The sequence below is a fragment of the Xiphophorus maculatus genome, chromosome 21 (genome assembly GCF_002775205.1).
Source record: "Xiphophorus maculatus strain JP 163 A chromosome 21, X_maculatus-5.0-male, whole genome shotgun sequence".
NCBI lineage: Eukaryota > Metazoa > Chordata > Actinopteri > Cyprinodontiformes > Poeciliidae > Xiphophorus > Xiphophorus maculatus.
Genome location: NC_036463.1, coordinates 12,649,822 through 12,672,052, shown reverse-complemented (window position 1 = coordinate 12,672,052; position 22,231 = coordinate 12,649,822). Strand labels below are relative to the sequence as shown.

The 22,231-nt window shown below is 38.4% G+C and overlaps 1 protein-coding gene across 3 annotated transcripts in view; it reads left to right on the top strand.

Moving 5' to 3' along the window:
* The window catches only part of rttn (rotatin), a 37,498-nt gene that overhangs the window by 5,057 nt on the left and 10,210 nt on the right, over positions 1 to 22,231 (top strand). Inside the window, exons 8-38 of one of the 3 annotated variants that reach the window (XM_023326354.1) lie at positions 952 to 1,120; positions 1,360 to 1,550; positions 1,729 to 1,841; positions 2,729 to 2,896; positions 3,910 to 4,122; positions 4,238 to 4,350; positions 4,433 to 4,559; positions 4,874 to 4,999; positions 5,712 to 5,828; positions 6,367 to 6,506; positions 7,313 to 7,484; positions 7,572 to 7,671; positions 8,032 to 8,117; positions 8,588 to 8,705; positions 9,231 to 9,327; positions 10,016 to 10,081; positions 10,207 to 10,398; positions 11,304 to 11,546; positions 12,513 to 12,669; positions 14,663 to 14,829; positions 15,131 to 15,350; positions 16,229 to 16,357; positions 17,442 to 17,552; positions 17,731 to 17,889; positions 18,188 to 18,265; positions 18,852 to 19,050; positions 19,183 to 19,292; positions 20,708 to 20,792; positions 21,012 to 21,213; positions 21,422 to 21,512; positions 21,844 to 21,994. In XM_023326354.1, the coding sequence (XP_023182122.1) occupies positions 952 to 1,120; positions 1,360 to 1,550; positions 1,729 to 1,841; positions 2,729 to 2,896; positions 3,910 to 4,122; positions 4,238 to 4,350; positions 4,433 to 4,559; positions 4,874 to 4,999; positions 5,712 to 5,828; positions 6,367 to 6,506; positions 7,313 to 7,484; positions 7,572 to 7,671; positions 8,032 to 8,117; positions 8,588 to 8,705; positions 9,231 to 9,327; positions 10,016 to 10,081; positions 10,207 to 10,398; positions 11,304 to 11,546; positions 12,513 to 12,669; positions 14,663 to 14,829; positions 15,131 to 15,350; positions 16,229 to 16,357; positions 17,442 to 17,552; positions 17,731 to 17,889; positions 18,188 to 18,265; positions 18,852 to 19,050; positions 19,183 to 19,292; positions 20,708 to 20,792; positions 21,012 to 21,213; positions 21,422 to 21,512; positions 21,844 to 21,994 (4,410 nt within the window). Of the gene's footprint in view, positions 1 to 951; positions 1,121 to 1,359; positions 1,551 to 1,725; positions 1,842 to 2,728; positions 2,897 to 3,909; positions 4,123 to 4,237; positions 4,351 to 4,432; positions 4,560 to 4,873; positions 5,000 to 5,711; positions 5,829 to 6,366; positions 6,507 to 7,312; positions 7,485 to 7,571; positions 7,672 to 8,031; positions 8,118 to 8,587; positions 8,706 to 9,230; positions 9,328 to 10,015; positions 10,082 to 10,206; positions 10,399 to 11,303; positions 11,547 to 12,512; positions 12,670 to 14,662; positions 14,830 to 15,130; positions 15,351 to 16,228; positions 16,358 to 17,441; positions 17,553 to 17,730; positions 17,890 to 18,187; positions 18,266 to 18,851; positions 19,051 to 19,182; positions 19,293 to 20,707; positions 20,793 to 21,011; positions 21,214 to 21,421; positions 21,513 to 21,843; positions 21,995 to 22,231 lie in introns of all 3 variants that reach the window. The other 2 variants (XM_023326355.1, XM_023326353.1) reach the window with 2 other exon arrangements.

Genomic DNA, 22,231 nt, shown 5'->3' with positions numbered 1-22,231 from the left:
AACCCTTTGCATCACCTTTTAAGAGGTTTAGATTTTTGGTTTCCAAAATGTGGTCTACGGGCCATACTAGACCCTTGGAATGATCTTGTTCTGCTAATGACCAGAATTTGTAGTCGTCTGATGTAGGTGACCTTATTTATTTATTTATTCTTTAAAATTTTAAATTGTAATGAAATGAAAAATGTTAGATTAAAACACAATATTTGTCATTTTACTTATTATGCTTTTAGCTTATTTTATAGATTCATAGTAAAAAGGACCAAAATATGCAGTCACTTTAACTCAAAAGCAGACTTGGGAGTCCATTAATATCAAACTTAACTAAACAGAGCAAAAGCGACATATTGTATTCTTGTTGCTGAGAATAGACAAAAAAAAAAATCTAGATAAAAAAAATAGAAAAATAGAAAAAGTTATGATATTGTTGGCCTTTCTCTTAGTAAGACAAACATTCAAAAATCCTTTCATGTTTTGGATCTGTAATGATTTATTGATGATGATATTGTATTTTGTAGTTTTATCATTGAGCGGGTATAAAAAAGAAATCACAAGTTCTTAAAGTATTTTTTTAAAAATTTGAACTAAAAGAAAGTGACGTTTTTGTGGTCTGTGAGCACTTTCAACTTGAAGCTTTTGTCTTGAGTGTCAGAAACCACTTGTTTAGTTGAATGTATACAAAAAAGTTTTTAATAAAAATCCAAGCATAATTCTTACTTTTATAGACACTAATCTTTTATAATCAATTAAGATAAAAAACATTTGCAGTACATCCATAGAAACCCAAAATTAATGGTAGTATTGGCCAGGGTTTATGCAAACCTGTCTAGAAGTATAAAGACAATTTTGTCGGATATGTTGCCATATTATTATAATTTTTCCAAGTATGCTTTTACATAGAAAAAAACCCAGATGACAGGAATAATAATGTTGAATTTCTCTGTGACTGTTTAGATCCGGTGTCGCAGAACTCGTCCTTCTCTTATACCCAGGAGGTTCGGGGGAACCAGCGCTCACAGGCCTCCTCTCCTGTGGCTGAGTGCTCTCCTCGGCCCTCTGTGGTGGGTCGCACAGGCCAGAGAGCCAGGGGAGATGGTCAGGACGGAGACGCAATCTCTAACAGGTGTGCCTCTAACTAAGATTCTCTTTCCAGCTTTTTTTTTTTTTTTTTGATGCATAAGTAAAATAGTTAAGTATGACTAAGAATATTTTTCTGCTTTTCCATCTTTATCAGCAACAGGAGCCCTCTCAGAGCTCATTTTCATTTCATTTATGGCAAATTCTGTTGTCCAATCCAGCCTGTAATTCTTTAATTTGTTTGATCCGAAGGGATATTAAAGATTATGTGTGTGATTAATCCAGTGGCAGCTCACAAGGAGGTGGGGCAAGGGCCCCCACCCCGCAACAGACGCCCCGTTCCCCTGCAGACACAGCTCACCTGGAGCTTCCCGACCTGAGCGTGGAAGACGTTCTGGAGCTTCAGTTGCAGCAGCTCAGCGTGGCCCAGTTTACTGTTGCCACCATGCAGCACGCCATACCGCTGCTGAAGACAGGTGGGAGTCTGTTATTTTTGCTTTCTTCTCTGCTTGAATAAACTTGAGATATTGTAAATATCCCCAGTCCTGCTTCCCTACATCAACTAGATTCTATCCGGTGTTATTTGATCTTGTCAAAAAAAAAAAAGAACCCCCTTCCTCTGCTTTTGTTCTGCTCCTCTCTTCCTCTCAGAAGGTTTGCATGCGTTCCACCGTGTTCTGGAGCTGTTGTGTGATGCTCTCCTCCTGCTTGGGGACAGCGTTTGCGAGCTGGTCTGGGACGATCGCAGCCTGGTGGGGATGGAGCTGGCAAGTCAACACAACTCATGACAGCCTCTTATGTAGATGAATGGATACACTTCACTGAAACGGGGAGTTGGCTTGGCCACCAGACAGTTTGTCACAGACACACAAGCATACGGTGCTCAACTGTCAAGGAGAACTGTGGGCATGCGAGCGAGCTGAATGAATTATACTCGCTTGCAAAGAGCTGTACACGCAAACTTATTGTCTGCAGCACCTGGGTTAATCAAGCATCATAACTGCTGGGTTAGAAAACGTCTTCATTCATTATGTATGTTAAGTCAAGACAATATATCGTGTTAAAAAGGATTGTGCCTTTTAACCGCACAGGCTTATTTATTATATTCGCTGGCAGCCTATAGAGTATGTTTTCTGCTGTGGGATTTACGCACTTGTCAAGCCGGGGCCCCCACGGCCCTGTGCTGTTTAATACATACTCAGAGTCATGCAACCTAAGAACTATTTTGTTATCTTTATGTGGGGAGCAGCTTTTGTTTGCCAGACCCCTCTGTTTCCCTGTGGGATCGAGCCCAACCGAGCGATGCACAGGACATGCACTGCCCCCTGCTGGTGTATCCACTCTATTGTTCTATGTCTGCATCCAGAACAAAGTGACTGAGAATAGATTGTTCCAATTTATTCAAGCTGCGATAGGGTGGATCTGTATCTCGTCCCAAAATAACCCTGAAATCTGATTACATGCAATTCCTCAAACCCGGGAATGAAAATTTTTTTTTTTTTTTTTCTCTACTGGCTCCTTGCCAGGAGCACTGTTTGAGTCTGAGAAAATGCGCTCGCTGGTGTGTTGGTGCGTGTTTGTTGCATGTGTGGCTTTTATCTACTTTTCTGTCAGTTTATGCTTTGGTTTACATTTCTCTCTCTGTTTGTTTCAGAAGGAGAAGCTGCAAGCCTGCATGGAGCAACTGGGGGATGTACTCTTCTTTCACCAGAACTATTCAGCAGAGGCACCTCACAGTTCCCAGGTCTCCCACAGAATGGCCTACTTAGGGACTGCCATGTTTACCATTAGACTCCTGCAGACCATACTCCCTCCAGAGAAGGTTTGTATAGTGCCTTGCCAGTTGTTCATGTTCATGTTTAAGTTACAACTACACTCTTTAATTAGTTTTAGTTGGGATTTTTGTGATAGACCAACATGAACGGTACTGAATTTGGAGGTAGGAGGAAAATGATATAAGGTTTACAAATTGCTACGCAACAAGCAATCTTAATAGTTTGGCATGCCTTTTTATTCAGCCCCCTTTATTCTAAATTCCCTAAATAAAATCCTGGACAACTAGTTGCCTACAAAAGTTGCCTATTGTAGTCATAAGCCAGAAAAATAGAACATTTATTAGAAGAGCAAAGAAGAGGCTCACTGTAACTCTAAATTAAATTAGACTGTTTTAATTTAGGACTATTTATTGCTATTAGCTCTCCACTAATGAAACCTTCATGGAGTGGCACCAAGAAAGCTACTTGAGATAATGGCTATAATAACTGCCACATATAGGACACAGCAAACATGTGGAAAAAGTTATCTGGTCAGATGAGACCAAAATAGAACCTTTTTTCTTTTTTTTTAAACACATGCAAAGTGTGTGAAACATGTGTGAGTAGTTTTTCATGTGAAACATGGTGGTGGAAGCATCACGCTATGAGACAGTGACAGGGAAGATGCTTGAGTTTATCAAATATGGAGAGCTAAATACAGGGCAGTCCTGGTTGGAAACATACTTGGATCTTTAGATGCTACCAAATATTTAAGTCTGTGGCCGAGGATCGTCTAACCCAAAACATACAGCTGGAGGTGGACCAGAGTGGTTCAGATCTAAGCATATCATCTGTTAGACTGTCCCAGTCAAAGTCATAAATCCATTCAGCAATAAATTTCTCTGCACTATTTTGTGTTGGTCTGTCACACACATGATTCTAAGAAGATAATTGGTAGCTTTAGGTTGCAACACCACAAAATATAACAAAAACCAGAATCAATAGTTTTGTGCTCGTGCCACCAAATCATCAGTTCATTGCTGTTTGTCTAAAAGTTACTTTTTTCATGATCTCTGAACAGGCCAGTGAAAACCTCCCTGAAAATGCAGCAACAGCTATTTTCCACGTATGCTTGGACTCATCGCTGGGAAGTCTATTACCCAGCATGCAAGAGACAGCTGTGGCCTACTTGGAGCAAGTGAATTCAGACAGCCACAGCCTCTACAGGAGAATGAATAGAGCTGCGTTTTGGATGGAATCAACTTGTAACTTCGTGAAGGAGGCACAAGCTGAAGTATGAGCTGTAGCACTCATAAGCCCAAGATAATATTCATGTTTTACAGAAATATAGCTTGCAATTATGCAAACATCTCTTAAGACTGTAATCGATAACATTTTTTTTTCTAAAGGGGGAAAAGAACTGGTTGGACCTACTGGAACTTGCAGACCACGCAATAGACGGTCTTCCATTTCATCAGCACCTACCAATAGTCAAGGAATGTGTTCACATGTGCTCTTACTTGTAAGGCAATAATCTATAGATATGTTAGTCCATTTTGATTTTTCATAAGATGCTTTGAAATAATTTGACTTTCCTTGATGAGGTGGAAGTTTGATCAGCCCAGCCCTCTCCTCCAGACTGAGAGCCAGAAACTCTTCCTCAAGCTGCTGTCCCATCCATCGCCGCCTGTCAAAACGGAAACATATGAGTGTACTTTAAACCTGGTCAAGGTCAGAGCACGATGTTTTATAGATGGTTGTTGTTTAAATGAGCATAAAGGGTCAAGGCTGAAACATACCCGCCTTATGTTGCTTGAAAAGGGGAGCTGCCTGCTCGCTCTCCGGTACCTAAATAAGTAAAATGGAGACAAATGAGGTACAGCTCTTTGACAGCATGCTATAAAAACCCTGCTTGACATTTTGAATCAGTCTCTCTTTTCATTTTGCCAATCAGAGTCTAGAATTGAGAGGGAATTGTATTTCATGAATGCGAGCACAAGTGAGAGGATAGTGATAATTTATGATGTGATTACATATACCCCCAGGACTGCCTTGGCATCCAGAATCTGTCGAGACAGGAAGCACCAGCATGCGCTGGCGTTAACTTCCTCCTCCACCACAGGGTCCTGTATGAAATGAGTGTTTTTGGACTGCAGGACTCTGCTCAAACGGTATTTGGATCTATGTTTGTGTTTTATGTTTAGATGTAGGAAGGGTTTTTGTGTTTTTTGTTCAGTTTTGTGTGTTCAGTGCCTTGCACAAAAATTTACACCCATCAAGATCTTTCACATTTTGTCGTGTTGCCACCACATACTACAAATATGTTTTTGATGATTGATGACCATCAATAATATTTGATGGTCATTCCATCAAATATTATTATTTTTTTTAAATTTTGGTCCTGAAAAAGTTTTAGTCACTGTTTGTGTTGATTTAATTTTAGTTGGGGCTTAATTTTTAACACTTTAATTCTTCCATTCCCGTCTTCTGGTATTCATTCATTCAGTAGGCTAAGGAATTAAGGTATAATTACCTTAATTGTTGCTTCTTATGACTTTGTTTCAACAATGACTTTCTTCTTCCATTAAAAATGTCAGGATTTTAAGTTCTACACCAAGATTTTAAGAAAGTTATGTATACTTTTTGAAACCCGCATATCCTTTAGTTTCCTCTTCATAATTACATGCTATTTTGTGTTGGTCTAAAACATAAAATTCAGATGAATGGTGTTGTAACATGACAAAATCTGAAAATGTTCAAGATGGTACAAATCCTTTGGCAAGACAGTGTTTATCCAGATAATTTAATCACCTTTAGTACTCGGTCGCATCTGTTTGACTTGGGCTTGTTTTGTGAACTCAGCTCTTTACCTGTGATCTATAGGTGAACGTTGCTGCCAAGGATATCCTGCTATTCCTCCTCAAGGGACGATTAATGATGACGGCTCGAGCCTGGGACAGATTCAATGAGGCACTTTACCCAGTCATACCCATATTACAGGTGTTGTTCACTTTGTGGAGATTACAGAGTAATTTCACTGCTGGGCTCTTAAACCAGCCTCCTGTTTGGAACTCTTTGCACTATTTACATAGGGATATGACAGTGCGTGTTCAAAGAAGCTATCATCTGTAGGGGGAATGTTAATATTCTCAGAGCATAAAAAAAATGCTTATTGTGCCGCCTGTAAGGAAAAACATGGTCATTCCCTCATTTACATACTTTATGCTATATTGTTTCCTTTTTTGGGTGGCAGTAACAAACTTTTATTACTTGCTCAGTTTCAGGCAACGAGAAGCAGCCTCCTCATGAATATACATGAGAGTTTGACTAGGCTGTCAAGTGTGATTTAATTCAAACAGGCCATTGCAGGTTGGGCCCTCTATGTCAACAAGAGATGAAATGAAACTGCCCCTAATCAAAGTGATGCAGATTTTACTTACTGTTGCAATGCTTAGCAGGAACTCCCTGCTGTTGACTACTTTGTCTTCCAACCCAGCCTGACAATTACTAGTGTATGTGTTTGTGGCTGTATTGGCAGGGCTATGCCAGCACAGAGGAGTCACTTGGAAAGTGTGTCCTGCTGATAAGTGACATGTCGGATGTGACAGGAGACGATGTTTTCCCCACTACAGGCAAGCTGAAAGCAGCGCTCCGACTCCTCTTCTCTAAACAGCCCACGTAAGTCGGAGCTCTGGGTCTTCCCATTGTCTGAGCTTGTTTGATTGTTAAGTGCTCAGACATGTGTAGGTGTTTTTTTTATTTTTTTATTGTTTGTTTTTTTCCCTTCATGCATGCATATGTTTGCCTGGTATCATTCGTCTGCATCTTTCTGTGAAGGGCTGTTAGTTTCATTTTTTTTCTGATCTGAGTGTTTTGGTTGAGGAAAAAACTAATGGCAAAAGGTGACCATTTTGCTGTTTGACACATTTAGAGGTTGTATTTAACTTCACATATAGTACTCTGCAAAATATTCACACTCCTTCAACTTTTTTACAATTTGTCATGTTGCAAACAGCAAGCTTATGTGTATTTTATTGGGATTTTCAGTGAAACTGACCCCCCATGATTCCCTGTTACTTCACATACTGGCTAAGCCTGCACAATGCATTGCTTCATCGCAGTAGGAATGTGTGAAACATTCATAACACAAATAACTGTTTGGAATGCAATTATTGTTTTACTGACATATTTAAAGTATTATAAAATCTCATTGTGAGGTCAATAAATCCACCAAATCCTCTATGAGATATGTGTGATTGTTTTTCTGTATGTATATTGATTGTAGTTAACACCAGTGAATATCAGATACATTTTAGATCATGTTTTTATTTCCACCTCTAGACATTTTTAATGTGGATTGATTGCAATGTTGGTATAATTTTAACGGACAGAGGTGTGACGTTGCAAAAATTTCATTTATTACTAATTTCAAGTAATTTACATCAAAGGCTTCGTTAAGGTTTCTTAAAACTTGCTCTCAACAGTGTCAGAATAGCTGCAGTGCAACACATCCTGCCCCAGCTAACCAGCCATGCTGATGCAAACCCCACCAGAGTATTCGCAGATCAATCAGCGATCACGTCTCTTCCCAACCTCTTCTGCCTCAAAAACCCTGTAGACGTCACTCTGGACACCATCAATAAATCCATTCTAAAGGTATATATAGAAAAAGTGACTAAAAATACATTTTTAGGAGGCGAGACAGCTTATTTTGTGTATTTGTTTATGTTTTTTTTTTCTTAGGTGGAATCAGTAGAGAAGCTGTTTTGCATCTTGGACTCTAACACTGTAGACATCTCTCTCAGAAGATCGGCAGCAGAGCAGCTTTCTGTTGTGCTACAAGGTGACAAGTCTACAAAATCTTATTAGATTAGATAAAAAACAACTAAAGAACAGTATTGTTTATATGATTTATACCCTTGCATACTTTTTGATTGACCCACATGGTCTCTTTCTTCCATGCAGACAGAAAGTAGTTTCAAGCTTTTTTTTAAATTTATTTATTTCAGTCCAAAGTGTTGTGCTCATTATAAATTGAGAAGCAAAGTTTAAAAGTTTGATGACTGTGTCTATTCCTCTTGTTGAAGCTGCAATTGGCAGATGCTTCTGCTGCATTTCTTCCTTACCGCTGCAATACGTTTAGGCAAACAGAAGACATAAACAAATGTTTGTTGCTGAAATTTGATCTCTTTCTGTCTCACAGACAAATCAATGCACCCTGTACTGAAGAATCTTGGCATCACAGAGAGAGTCATTTCTTTTATCACAGACAATGTAAATGGCAACAAGGTAAAAAAAAAACAAAAAACATATACCTTTGGCAAGAAAGTAAATGATTGTTGAATAAATCCTTTAGTCAAGTCAAATAAAACAAACCAGTGTACATGTTTTTGTGCTTGTGTGGACTAAAGCCACTGAGGCATGGATGATTGGAGAATGAAATGGCCTATGCTAATAGTGTCAGACAGGCCGTGCTCAACAGTGATTTCTGCCCTCAGCCCAAAATTACTTCAGTCTGCTGATCATTTCCAGTTCTGGAATCAGAAAGCGCCGTGGGTGATTGTCCAACAAATTCATGTAGGAGGGTGGATAATGACAAGAACTTAACTTAGCTATCATAAAAAGGCTGTTTACAACTTAGCGTTTTTTAATCTAAGCCACAGTCAGTAAATTGTGGGTTAGCTAAAAAAAAAATTTGAGAGTATATCTGCAGCTTCATATGTTATTAATCTTGTACTTATGAATATGTTGCTCCCCAGAGCCTCGATTGTCTTCTGGAGCCGTGTGTATGCATCTTGAGAAAACTGGTGTATGCTGATCCGTCTCTGAGGCACAGCCTGGCGCAACACAACCGCCTGCTCCTCACACTGCTCAGGGGTACGTACAGCAACACACCTCATTTAGTACCAGCTACACACTCTGTGTTGAGTGGTTCATGAACAAAAATCCCCAAGTCGTCCACTTGTGTGTTTGTTTTAGACATGTTGTTGTGCTTCAGTAAGTGGCATATAACATGAAGTGGGAGTACATATCTATGATGCAACTTGTTGATGTGTTGCTCAGCTTTACACCCAAACAGTGCTAACAGCTTGGTTTTTAACAAGAGTTGCTGAAAAGTAGTGCAGCTAAAAAATTGATCTTAGAATTTGTAGGTCAGTTTTTGTTTTCTTTCTATAATATGAAAATTCACTTGTGCTAGCTTTGGACTGTTGACTTGAGTTTTAAGTCTGATTTGGAAAAGAGAGATTTTAGCTAAATACATACAAGGTTTTATACATGCTAAATATTATGTTTTTTAAACTTCAGTTTTAAGTCTAAAGGTGTGATTTGGATTTTAGATTCATATTTTTAAAAATGCATTCATTAACTTTTGTTATTAAATGAATGTTCTCTTCATTGTAGCTTCCTTGATCTTGAAGGAGATGAAAAGCAATAACAGTGAGGTGGCCGTCCTCATGTGTTTGCTGCTTTTTGATGAGATCGCTTGCATTGAAACATGGTTGGTTCATATTTTTCTCACAATACATTGGAACAATACATTTTCCTGTATCAAAGTTACATACCAGGGTTTTTCTGTGAATTACGTTAAACAAATTTTAAATATAGTTTGGCATCCCTAGTACAACATTTAATGGGCAATTTTTTATATTTATTTTTTACAACTGTTATTAATCATTATTTATTCAAGAAAAATGCAACACTTCCACAAACAAGCTCCCATCATACTTGTAAAAACCTGAAATGACAGCTGGATCTCCAAAGTCTAATAAAAACTCTTCAGATTTGGATATCACAGAAAATGCCAAAAACAAACAATGAAATATTCAGTGTTTAGAATAAATAAATAAACTTTTTTTTTTACAACAAGAATATTTTATGGTTTTCTTCCACCTGAAGAAAACCAGGTGGAAGAACCTGGTTTCTTCTTAGCTTAATAGTTTTTAAGCTATTTAAACAAATATTTTTTAAATAGCTTAAAAACAATTGTTAGTTTTCCTTTAATTATAAATACAAATCAGAGCACCCTTTTCTTTGCCTTTTGTAAACTTTATGAAATTCTGATGTGCTAATCAACATTTGTAAACAGAATGTGTTTTATTTGAATTTTACAAACGTTTGTGAACAAAATGCCTCTTGATGTTAATTTAAAAAATATATTTTTCATCCATGATTATTTTTCTTATTAGGTCAGATAAATCCACATCAGATGCGACTCTTTCACCATTTTCTCTGCCAGTAGCTGCAGTACGGAGGTAGGCCTCGTCAAGAGACGTGGAACAAAATAGAAAAAATAAATCACTTTTACTGAGCTTTAGCTCATGATATCATCTAGAATAATACCCAAAGATTTCTAACATTTGACTGTTGTTTCCTAAAGGTACAACATTCCCTTTAAGACAGCAACTCATCACGCGGTCAGCCCGTACTGCTGCATCTTGGCTCCTTCCTCTGACCTTTTGACCCTGAGTCTGGCCCGCCAAGCCTTGCAGGTGGCCTGGAATGCTGCATGGCATTCTGGGATAGATAATCTCCTGGAAAAATCAAACAGTGCTGCCTGTGATGCTGATGAGTAAGGCTCTACCTTTAACTTTTTATATACAGTGGAATATTTTAAAATAATTTTCAGTGTACTAATGTCTGCAGCAATCTCTCTCTCTCTCTCTCTCTCTCTCTCTCTCTCTTTCTCTCTCTCTCTCTCTCTCTCACAGATAGATAGATAGATAGATAGATAGATAGATAGATAGATAGATAGATAGATAGATAGATAGATAGATAGATAGATTGATTTTTTATATTTTGGTGAAATAGCACCAAAAAGCATTTGTACGCTTTATACCAAAAGCATTTGTGTGGATAATGCATAGTAATACGGTCATATGCAGTATGTTTACTGATATAGTGATATATCAAAAACACCAGTTTGTAAAAAGAATGCTAAGCAGATGTTGGATCAAAGGATCAGAGTAATAAATCTATAGCAGGATTTTCATGCAAACAGAGATCCTTCCACGTATTACTCTTGAACAACACTGTCTCCACGGGGGAGTTCAGCAACGTATTAGCAACCAGAGTTGTGGCATATTGTGTTCATCCGTCTTCATTTTCTCCTAATGTGACCTAATTCAAACAAATGAGAACGTCTCTACAGTTTTAACCAGCTTGATTAAGACATTTGAAACACACCATTGGTGGATCAATCCATCTGAGATCCTGTGTGGTGCTGTGACTGGGTAAAGAGCAGATGCTTAACATGCATTACTCTTCATATTTGCATGTGCTGCTCTATAGCATTATGGTTTAATTATGTCTTGCTCCGACTTTGTGCTACTTGATTGTAACTAGTATGACTTACTAGGAAAAAAGAAATGTGTTATCTTCTGTTGGTTTGCAAATTATTGTTGCCTGTGGGTTATTACAGCTATACAATCTGGCCACAACTTACTTTTTTTAACAACTCCAACTTAACTCCAACAGATTTCACCCTGATTTGAAGCTGTCAAAGTCGCAGCTCTTGTTGCTCCGGGCAGCGCACCCTCCAGCTGCGCTCCGTGACTGCATCCAGGCTATCGAGATTGCAGCAGGGCACAAATCTGTGGCCTCTGCCCTATCCAGGCTCAGCCTCTATTTGTTGTTTAGCAGACTGGCTCTCCCACATGTTCCTACTCACAGCTGCAGAGACATCCTCCAGTTGCTCGGCTGGCAGACAGTGTTGACCAGGTACTCTGCATGTGCATTCAAAAAATATTCATATTTGATATATAGTACTTGCAAATGCCCATGTCAGTAAATGTCTGCTGTTTCTGATCAAAATTATGGGAATTATTATGTTTAAAAGTGCTATAAAACACTGATTAAATTGCATATTTGAACAAGTACTAAATCTTTTTTTTTTTTTAATCAAAAATCTTTGATAAGTCTAAAATGTTTAGGTTTTTTTAAAATTTCTTTTATTTTATTTTACAACTGAATTGATGAGATGTTTGATGGTGGTTGTTATCAAATGTTTCCAACAAATATCTGAGGGAAAAAAAGAGAAACTATGTTCTCTTTCTTTCCAATTACCTATTATTCATTGGTTTGTCTGATAAAATCACATTAGGTAAGATTTGTGGCTGTAATGAGACAAATTGTGCAAAATTTTAAGTTCAAGGTTTCCCCCCAGAAAACTTGCCAAGCCCCAGTGGTTGGATGCTTTAATTCATCTAACGCACAGGCATGTTTTTGAGTTAAAAAAATGTTAAAAGATAAATACCTAAACACTATAAAATCTTAAACAAAGCAAACAATTTAAAAGATACCTAGATAAATAAGCCTGGTGGGGGCACAGGTAAAGCCTGGTGGCCCGCCAGGCTGATCATAAACTGGGTTTCCCCCAGTTTAAACCCTGAGTGTAAGGGGTATGAATATTTTTGCAAGGCACTACTTGTACATCAGTTATCTTTCATTTGACTCAACCTTTTCCAATAATGACCTTGTTTTAGTTTTTCTCTCCCTCCTGTGTCTTTCCAAAATCAGTTCTTGGTTTTTCTAGTTAATAAAGTTACTTTGTTATGTTTAATCATAAAGAAAAGTGTAAACAAAACAAAATGTGTTGCATAGTACTTGCATGGAATATGCAAAAAGCCTTTCAGCAGTGCCTCTCTTGCCAGGATCGTCACACGCTCTGTCTCTTCTTCCCTGCAGGTTTCTCCAGGTGCGCCCGGCCTCTATTGAGGATGAAAGGTTGCTGGTGGGAATTGTGACATTTTTGAATGCCTACTTCAAACAAATTCCCACAGAGTTTACCTCTGACCAAAGGGACCAGGACCTATGCTGGATATTGGAGCTGCTTCTCAACCAGGTCCAGATCATTGACACTTTATGGACAAGCATTAAAGTAAAACCTGCTGCACCAGTGTACTGCTCTGCTTAGGATTATGGTGCAAAGAAATAGTCACGTTTTTATGTTTTTTTGCATCATGTTGTTTGAGTGATGCAATAGTTGTGATATGGGACTGTTAGCTTTAATATGCAAATATAAATGAGTAATTTCTCATCAGTCTCAGCTATCTGAACCATATGTGCATCACATCTCCATAAAGTGGTTTTCTAAATAAGTTCCTCAATGCAGCTGCTTACAGTATATACCAGCAATCAAACCCTGAATGAGTCAGGCAGATTGATAAAACACCCTGAACACATTACGGTCTCAAAACAACAGAAAAACAGCTTTTCCCTTTAGACATAGCAGATATTATTTCCTAAGCTCTTAAAAAAATGTTGGGGCTCTTATTTTGGATTACCCGTCTGTTATTGGAAGGAGAGCTACTTTCTGTCTTTAATCAGTCTCACCTTGATTTTCTCATTAATATGTGTGTAAACAATAAGTCCTCCCCCGGTGGCTGAAGAAGACTCAGATTTAATGTCTAGTAGGGGTTAGCCTCGCTGCTCTCCTCTGTTTTTCTGTAATTACTGGGCTGTTTCAGGAACATCTGTCACCTCATATACCCTCATGAAATGTGCACTCATCAGTATATTTTTTATTTTATTTTTTGCCATGTGGCAGCCAAGAGATTTTTTTTTTCTTTTAAAGAAATACAAGTGTTTAGTGAAGCTGTGGTTACTTTAAATAAGATCTACTTGTATCAAATGTAGAAGAAGCAAGAGATTTCAGTATGTTCCTTAGGAATCAGACATGTTCAAAAACGACACAAAAATGAATACTTTTTATTAAAAATGTCAAAATTGATGATAAAATTAAGAATCAAATTTACCTCTGAGCCACTTTCACTTACTAGTGATTAACTTCAAAACAAGAGACAAAAGATAACACCAACTCTGATCTAGATGCTAATAATTCAGACACAAACACTTAATCTAAGTTGATTAAAATTGATTATAAATCCAAGAACTCTCATGAGCTTATCGGTTTTTCCAGAAACCCCAGGGAAATATCAGTTTATAACTTGTTTTATAAACTCCATGTGATCATAAATCACATGGAGACTAACTGCAGCAATATTTTAACTTGAATTCTATTTGTATAAATAGAATGCCTAATTTTGATGCTTGAAGGAAGAAAATTCGTTAATATTACCTTCATGGCCTATTAAAAAGAACACAGACCTTTATTCAAAGTCTGCCTTATTACAGTTCCATCTCTGATAAAGTCGGGCAGCATGGCAGAAAATCTGACAACATGGATGAATATCGACTTCATCAGTCTTCATAAAATAGTCCAATATATGACTATTTTCCATCTTTCTGCAATTAGTGCCATTTTGGGCAATCCAATTTGTGTCCATTGTGAGCATCTGCTGCTGTGATAATATTCCTAACTGCATAAAAATTACATTAGCAAGTAAAATGCCAGTACACAATACTCTAAATATACTCCAAAGATTAGTCTAGTTTACATTATCAATCTATCTTTAAAGATGTTTCCTTTAGGCGTCAAAAAGATACTCTTATAAGATTCATTAATATAGAAAAATATGTTACATAAGTCATAACTATTGTGACTGACAGTGTTTCCACTTTCCTTCATCATCACGTAATCCTGAGTTTGAATTACTGAAAAAAACTGAATTATATTATTTTGAATTAAGCAGATTTGCAGACAAACCACTTAATTCATTTTTCAGTTTCTTCTTTATAGCAAAATTCTCACCCCAGTAATGTATTTTAAAATATTTAAGTTGAGTAAACAAACTAATAAACACACTAGTAATCTATTTGAATAAATAATTGATTTAGATAAATGAAAATGAGTTAGAAGACATTTAAATATTAAGCACAACATCAAATTTAATCAAATCATACAAATTAATTCTGTTTATCCACTAATTTCCTAGGAGACTGCTGCTCTTCTTCATTTGCTTCTTGGTATGGAGTCGCAGATGTTGACTCAGAGTTTAGAAGATCCTGAGGAGATTAAGAACCACGTAAACCAGAGACTGCAGAGAGAACTCATAAAGTTCTTTAACACGCTTCTGATCAGGCTGTCAAATACAACTGACAGGTAGGTTAATATCAGAAATAAATCTGTTATCTTTTACTTTAACATCTTAGTGGGTTATTTTATCACTGTTTGTTTCAGATATAAAAAGATCAAAATGGTAAAGCTTGAAGAATGAAGAAAGAAACCACTCTGTAATGTTTTTCAGCTTGCCTGCTGTGTAAGAATAATAATAAAAGAAGGGAGCACGTACTAACATCAATTCCTAATTTTCCTTCCACTTTATTTCTGTCGTCTATTTTTCTTTCTCCTCTGCCTGTCTGCTTTGCTTCTTTTCTCGCTGTCTCCTTTTCTGTCTGTCCAGGCTATGTTTGGCATTAGCAGGTCCCTTCAAGAGCCAGCTGGCGCTGCGCTTGCTTCAGAGCTTGCGGTTGTCTGATGCCCCGCGTTTCTATGGCCTTCCCAGCCTGGAGAGGGCACTGCAGGGCATGGTCAGCCTGACTGCCCAGCCTGGCTGGAGCTCCCACTGCCCTGACCTGGAGCCCAGCTCCCTCTGCTCCAAATATCTCAGTGGATTATTAGAGGTGAGTGTGAATGCCCCCATCTTGTATTTGTGCTCATATGCTCGTGTTTGGAAGGGGCTTGTGCCAACCTCCCACTTGTTATGCAGATATTAAAGTGCCTACGGAAATGTTAAAATGGTAAAACATGGAAATTTCCGAGGAATGAGTAAAAATGCAGCAAAACGAACTTGTGAGACATGAATTGCAATTGACAAAAACCTCAGCGATCAGACGTGCCACGCCGAGAAGATGCTGATGAGATTAATCACCCTCGCTTTTTCCATCTGTTCAGTTGTGCAGCAGTGCGTAAAACAATCGACGAACAAAGTGAAGACCAGCCTGTACAACAGTCATCAGCACAAAGGTGTCAAAAGTTCGTTGACACCCTGTGGACTCGCTCTGTTTATATCATAAATACGCATTTTTGTTTTATTCTAATACAAATGTATAATAATGAAACAAAAGTGCATATTTAAAGATAATTTCTTTTTTCAATTTGCTTAATTAATCTAAAACCACAGAGTTATCCTCTTTTTAATTGTCTGACTGGCCTCTCCACTGACTTTTCTGGCAGCGTGGGGTCCTAGAACTCTGCAGGCCTTTGGCTCCTCTCTCCTCATCTGCTCTTCTGTGCAGTCTCCCATACTGATGGCACACAAAAACAAACTAATTAGTCTCTCAGCTGTATTAAAGTTTCATTTGGGTGCAGTGCTTGACGAGCATACAATTGGCTCTGAATAAATACAGAACCTACTGTAAGCTGAGGCTTTCGAGTTTGCTTTGTACTGTCAAGTAAATGCTTTAATGACAGGCATGCACACTAGACAAATCTGTCTTTGGATTATATTTTTGTATGATGTGTAATTTTTAGGAAGACATTTTCTGTATCACTCACACAGGTGATTTCTTCATTTTATGTTGAGTGGAGAGGGAACTCCTTGTCATTCATGGGGAAAGGTGTGACAAAGAATGCCATTATTTGCTTGCTTCACCTGTCCCATGAGATGATGATGGAAAACAAGGATAAGGCAAGTCTCATTGTAATGTTTTACCATTGTAACCTAATATAGCTAGAATTATTCTGTTACATTGTAACTACATTGTAATGAGACAACTCATTGTATTTTTATGTGATGAACCAACACAAATTATGACATAGTTGTAAGGTGGACAGAAAATGTTTTTAAAAATGTTTCAGAAATATGAAGAGAATAGAGTGTGTTTATATCCATCCCCTTTATGCTAATACCCCTGAATAAGATTCAGCAAGTTGCCTTCAGAAGTATGGTAGTCAACAGAGTCTGCTGGTATGTAATTTTAGTATACACCAATGCTTAAACAGCATCATAAACATCAAGTAACAAAGCAAATAGGTTGGACAAACCTGTGGTGATTTTTTTCCCGGGGCATTAATCACAGAAACATCAAACATGTATAACCTGCTCCGAACATACGAGACGAAAATTGAAAAAAAAGTATGAAAATCTAACACTGCACAAAAACCTTGAGCACAAACATGGTGGTAGTAGCAGCATCATTCTTTGGGAGCTCTTTACTTTGACATTGGCTAGGAAGCGAGTCAGAGTTGAAGGAGAAAATGGAGGAGGCCAAGTACAGGACAGTCCTGGAAAAAAACCTGTTAGTGGCTGGAAAAGACTGAAGACTTGGTTGGAAGGTCGCCTTTCGTTTGAGTGGGCAACAACTGTAAACATACAGGCAGATCTAAATGGAATTCAGTATTTAAAATTGATGTTCCCAGAAGCTCCTTTACCAGATGTGAACAGTTTTATCTCCAAAGAGGAATGGATACAATTGTGCACAACTGATAGAGATTTGCTCTTAAAAGGGTTGTAGCTGCAGTGAAAGGTTTTGTGCTCTCTAATAATGAAATCTTTATTTCAAACATGTAAAATAACAAATGCCAACAGATAAAAATACTTAAAGGGAATAATAACTAAGCATAAGCATTTTTGCCTGTCGCATAAAATCCCACTATAACAAAATTGTTACAGTTCAAGAAGTATGAATACTTTTGCAAGGCACTTTTCTATGGATCTATGGACGAGTAGTTACAGAATGTTACATTTAAATTGATTGTTTTTCCAACATTAGGACTTCATAAGCCAGTGGTCTTTTGGGGCTAATGGCACCACAGAGGAAAGTAGCGGCTCTCAGCTTGGTTTGGCGTGGCTTATCCCGCTTTGGGTGGACCGAGATCAAGAGGTAAGGCAGTAATTTTTCAACTTACCTTCAAGAACGCTCAACTTTTGCATGTTTGACATTTTGGACATTTTGAAACTCATACCAAACGTATTACAAAGTAAAGTGATTTCCCTAACTTATGAGGAACCAGCGGCCTTTGATGTACCATTTTAAAATGTGTTTTCTCCTTTTTTGTCAGGTGAGGTTTGCCAGTCTGAGTTTAGGTGCTGCTCTCTCCTCCATGCCCAGCGGCTGCCAGATTCTGTGTGCCAGCTGTCAGAACATCAGCGGAGGTCTGTGGGGCACGCTGCTCAACATCCTCTTGGATCAACAGGAGAGCAGCATGGTTCGCAGAGAGGTGCAGTGGAAAAAACTCCCTTGTGATGAAAGAGTTCTTTTGTTATGTTTTTACTACATTACATGACTTTTCACAATGTGTCAAAATACTATTTGAGTATTTACCACTTTTATTTCAAGGTAATGTAACTTATGATCTGCCACCTTAAATACGCAAAACCACTCAAGTGCTCAGAACAATGTATTACCAACCAAAGACAGGCAGATGGCAGTGTTGCTGGTGCAGTCCACCTTAACCCAGTCTGTATGTGTGTGTTTCTGTGTGTGTGTTTCTCCCTCTCCTTGGTTTGTGTGTCCAGGCTGTGTTTATCTTGCAGAACTTGCTGGTGATGCCTATGCCTGCCAACGCAGAGGAGGCCAAGGACTCCCACTGGCAGGTCAGCAGATCTGCCTGCCAGTTAAAAGCCCTTTTACAGACCATGAACTTTTTCTACCCCTTTTCTTTCTGTTTTCTTCCATCTGGATCTGCTCTCTTACCCTCCCCAGATCTCTTGTTTATAGAGAAAACTGCTTTTGAGTTCAGATCAGGCATGTTGCTGAATTAAATATAAATTTAGATTTAGGTGCGCGCATAGAGAATTCACATCCAGATTAATTAAGCGCTCAGTCAAAACTCCAAAGGCATTCTAAAAAAGGATGCAGTTACTCGGATAGAGAACTGTATGTGTGAATCAGTTTATAAAGACGGCGCAGATAGAAGTTCTCAAAAGAGTTTTTGCAGGAGGAGAATCTGAAAGGGTTGAGTTTTGTGAGTAGCTGTGTGGGAAGCATTTGGGGAAAGAGGAACTAAAAATCTAGGACACACAATGTCATCTCTTTGACATTTTTGAAATGCCACCTATATCCATGTTGCAACTTAACTGATATCTTTCATCTCTGACAAGTTTTTTTCCTATGTCAAAAATGTAAGAGAACTCAAACTAAAGTTATTTTTTTCTGTCTTTCTTTTTTTTCCCCCTTCAGCACCCGTGTGTCCATGATGAGGTTTCCGGTGTGTCTTTGGTGGGTCTTCCAGCACTGCAGGCTCTGCTGTACCACTGTCAGTATTTCCACAGTGTGGCTCTCTCTGCCTCGACTTGCTACCGTGGCAGGTACACCTTCGACCTGCTACCACGGCCTGGTGGGAGCAGTAATCCCAGCCTTCAGGAAAGCTCTTTAGCTGGTAAACCCTGATTTCCTTACAGTCGTCATGATGGATTACAAGCAAAAAAAAGGATTATGCTGGTTAATACCCGATAACTATGTGTCACATTTGTGTGTTATTGTGTTTAATTCTGTGTGTATGCTGACTTAGATTCAGAAAATTCCCTGCTGCCTTGGAGATGTGACCCTGCACCTAGTGTAACCTCTGGAAGAAGTTCCAGCTCCCTTTCTACTTCAAGCACTGCAGTCAGCAATGCTCTAGTAAGTAAAACCATCCGCTTTGTTTGTTCGTTTGTTCATTCATTCATTCATTCATTTGTTTGTTGTCAATCCATCCATCTCAGGGCTTCCCCCAGAAAACTTGCTAAGCCTGGTGCCCAGGGCGCTAGGGCAGTCATCCAGCCGGCCGCGGTGTTTTTGAGTTAAAAAATGTTTAAAGTTGATAGGAAATTTGCAAATATTACTTGATAGTTATGCATTTTTGAAAGACTGGAAGATTAATACTTAAACACCAACTATAAAGTCTTAAAAAAGACATTAATAAAAAAAAAAAGATAAAGTAACGATGCTAAGCCTGGTGGGGGCACAAGTAAGGCCTGGCGGCCTGCCAGGCTTGTAATACACTGAGGGAAACCTTGCATCTATTCATTGGGGCATCCATTAATTCATCCATCCATCCATCCATGCATCTTTAGTTTTTCAACCCCACTTTTTTTCCTCGTCTTCTTCACACTGAAAGCTTCACAGGTTCTATATTCACGTTCTAACCATAGTAAAAATCTGTACCATAAATTCATTTTTCTTTTTATTTTCTTCTTATGTTTGGGAGATTGGGTAAAATGAAGTAAGAACTCAAAACGTTTGAGGCAGTAAAAGTAAAGGATTTTGAAATGGGGGGTTATTTTCCCCATTTTTAAGGTCTAATATCTTACCAGGAAGTGAGACATTTATAATTCATTGAACATTGTGTGAGAAAACCAAGAGGATGACTAAAATGGGTTCTGTTCAACACAAGAAGGTACTGTATTCAATAAAGGACCCGTGTCTTTTTCATAGTTTTTGTTGTTGTGTGGTTGGTGTTTTTACTTTTTTATATACTAGAGTTATATTCAATACATTTGAATGTTAATGAAAAGTAAATTTACTTATTTCAGTAACTATTGATACTCAGCTTTAACCTCAACAGTGAAACCTGTGATTCAATTTCATCTCCTCCCGTTAGGTAGGCCTACTGATGTACTAATTGCAAATGTATTATTATTATTATACAGAAAGCGACTTTTGATCTACACAAGCGCCTCCTATTAGGAAAAGTTCAGCAATGAGCTTTTACCCACGTGTAACCCTATGAAATAATAATTTTCTTGTGGTTCTTCCTTGGACATGAAATTTTCATTCTCATATCTTCAGTTATATTTGCTCATCAGGAATAAAGGAAACTACTCAAAAATTTTGGAAAGGGAAAAAAAAAATTTACGGTAGCTTAGAAATATCTGTGTCTAGGAGTTCTAATCATATATTCTTTGAGCAGAGTTTTGTTAATTTTCTGTTTTTGTTTGGTTTACACTAGTTTCACCTCTAACAGAGTGTTCCGACACATCGTATGAATTAGATCAATTTCCCTCAGAATATTTCAAGTGAAATGAATCCTCATGCTCTCCTGTTTTCTGTTGCAGAGTAAAACTTCAAGGCTGAACACTCCCAAAGTTTCCTCCCCAGTCGACATCCCAGACGATACTCCTGCCAGGCTGATGGCTCAAGGTACTACAAGGAGAAAAATCTGTCTGGACTTAAACTCACCACATAGACTTGAATATTGTCTGTCTTCGGAAAATGTAAACCGTGATGTGTTCGGGAACATAAACCAAAACCACTGTAACATATACAATTCTGAGAGTGAAGCTCTCACTTCTCGTAATTTTACCTCGGCCCAAGAGACAGACCAGGATGTGATTCAGTGGCTATTGACTTGTCTCGCAGGTCAGAGTGATAGAGACACAAGCAACTCGAGTACCTCACAGGACTCCCAACCAGGCAAGCCTTCAGGCATGGAAGCGGTTGTCATAGTAACTCCTGACCTCTTGACGGCCCAGTGCGGCCTGCTGTATAATCTGCTGGCCGTCCTGCCAGACTTCACCCTCACTGCCATCCAAGAAAATCAGTTACTGCCGGTTTTGAGCAGGTAAAAGGCCACAGGTTTTGTCCGTGTCTAATCAACATCTTTCTAGAATGTTAAAGAAAAAAAAAACTATGACTGGTGTGTTCAGTGTACCATGTTGTACCTTTATTTCACCATTTACACTGATGAAACTATAATATGAATGCTACTGGTTCTCTATTCACTTCTTTGCAGACAAACTTATCCCATCATATTTCTTTCTCCCTTTCAGTCTAGTAGATGTCGAACTCATGGAGAAATGTCTGAGCGAGCTCAGGACTCCCGGCATCCTTCTCGGAATCAGAGAAGACGTCAAGCGTCAGGTACACAGCACGGAACTGCTCAGCATTTCGGGAAGTTTTCCAGTTGTTTCTTTATTATCATGATCCACCACAAAATACGTGGGTTGGAACTCTGTGCCAGTTTCAGAACAGGTTATCTAAGTGCACCTCCACATATTCGGTGTGGGTGGAATACTTAACAAGCTTATGCTGGAAGCATACAATTGGGGTTTGTTTTTTCACCATAGTTACCATTTTCTTGTTTTTTCTCTCCAACTTTGACAACTTAACAAATGATTTTTGTGAGGTAGGAGGGTGTTATTATTTTACCTGCACTTTGTTAATCTGTGTTCATTTTTGTGTGGCTTCTCAGTTTGTCACTGCACTTCGGTTCCTGTCGAGCTTTTGCAAGCTGCTGCAGTCTTGTGTCATGGCAAGCAAGGAGCTGATTGGTCAGATGGACTTCCTGAAGCTTCTGTTGCCTAATCTGGTGGCTGCACTTATGCTGGAAACCACATTATTAGGTGGGACTCTCATGCTGTGATTAAATAGATTGCATACAGTGCTTTGAAAAAGTAATGATACCTCATAAATATTTTTACGTTTTTTGCTATAACCACAAACATCAACCTTTTCTGGGATTTTATGTGATAGACCAAATCGATTTTCTTTTTTTTTCTGAAAAGGAAAGAAAATGTCCTTCAATCTTTTCACAAATAAAATGTGAATTTAATGTCAAATCCTGCCTCCCCGTGGTGAAT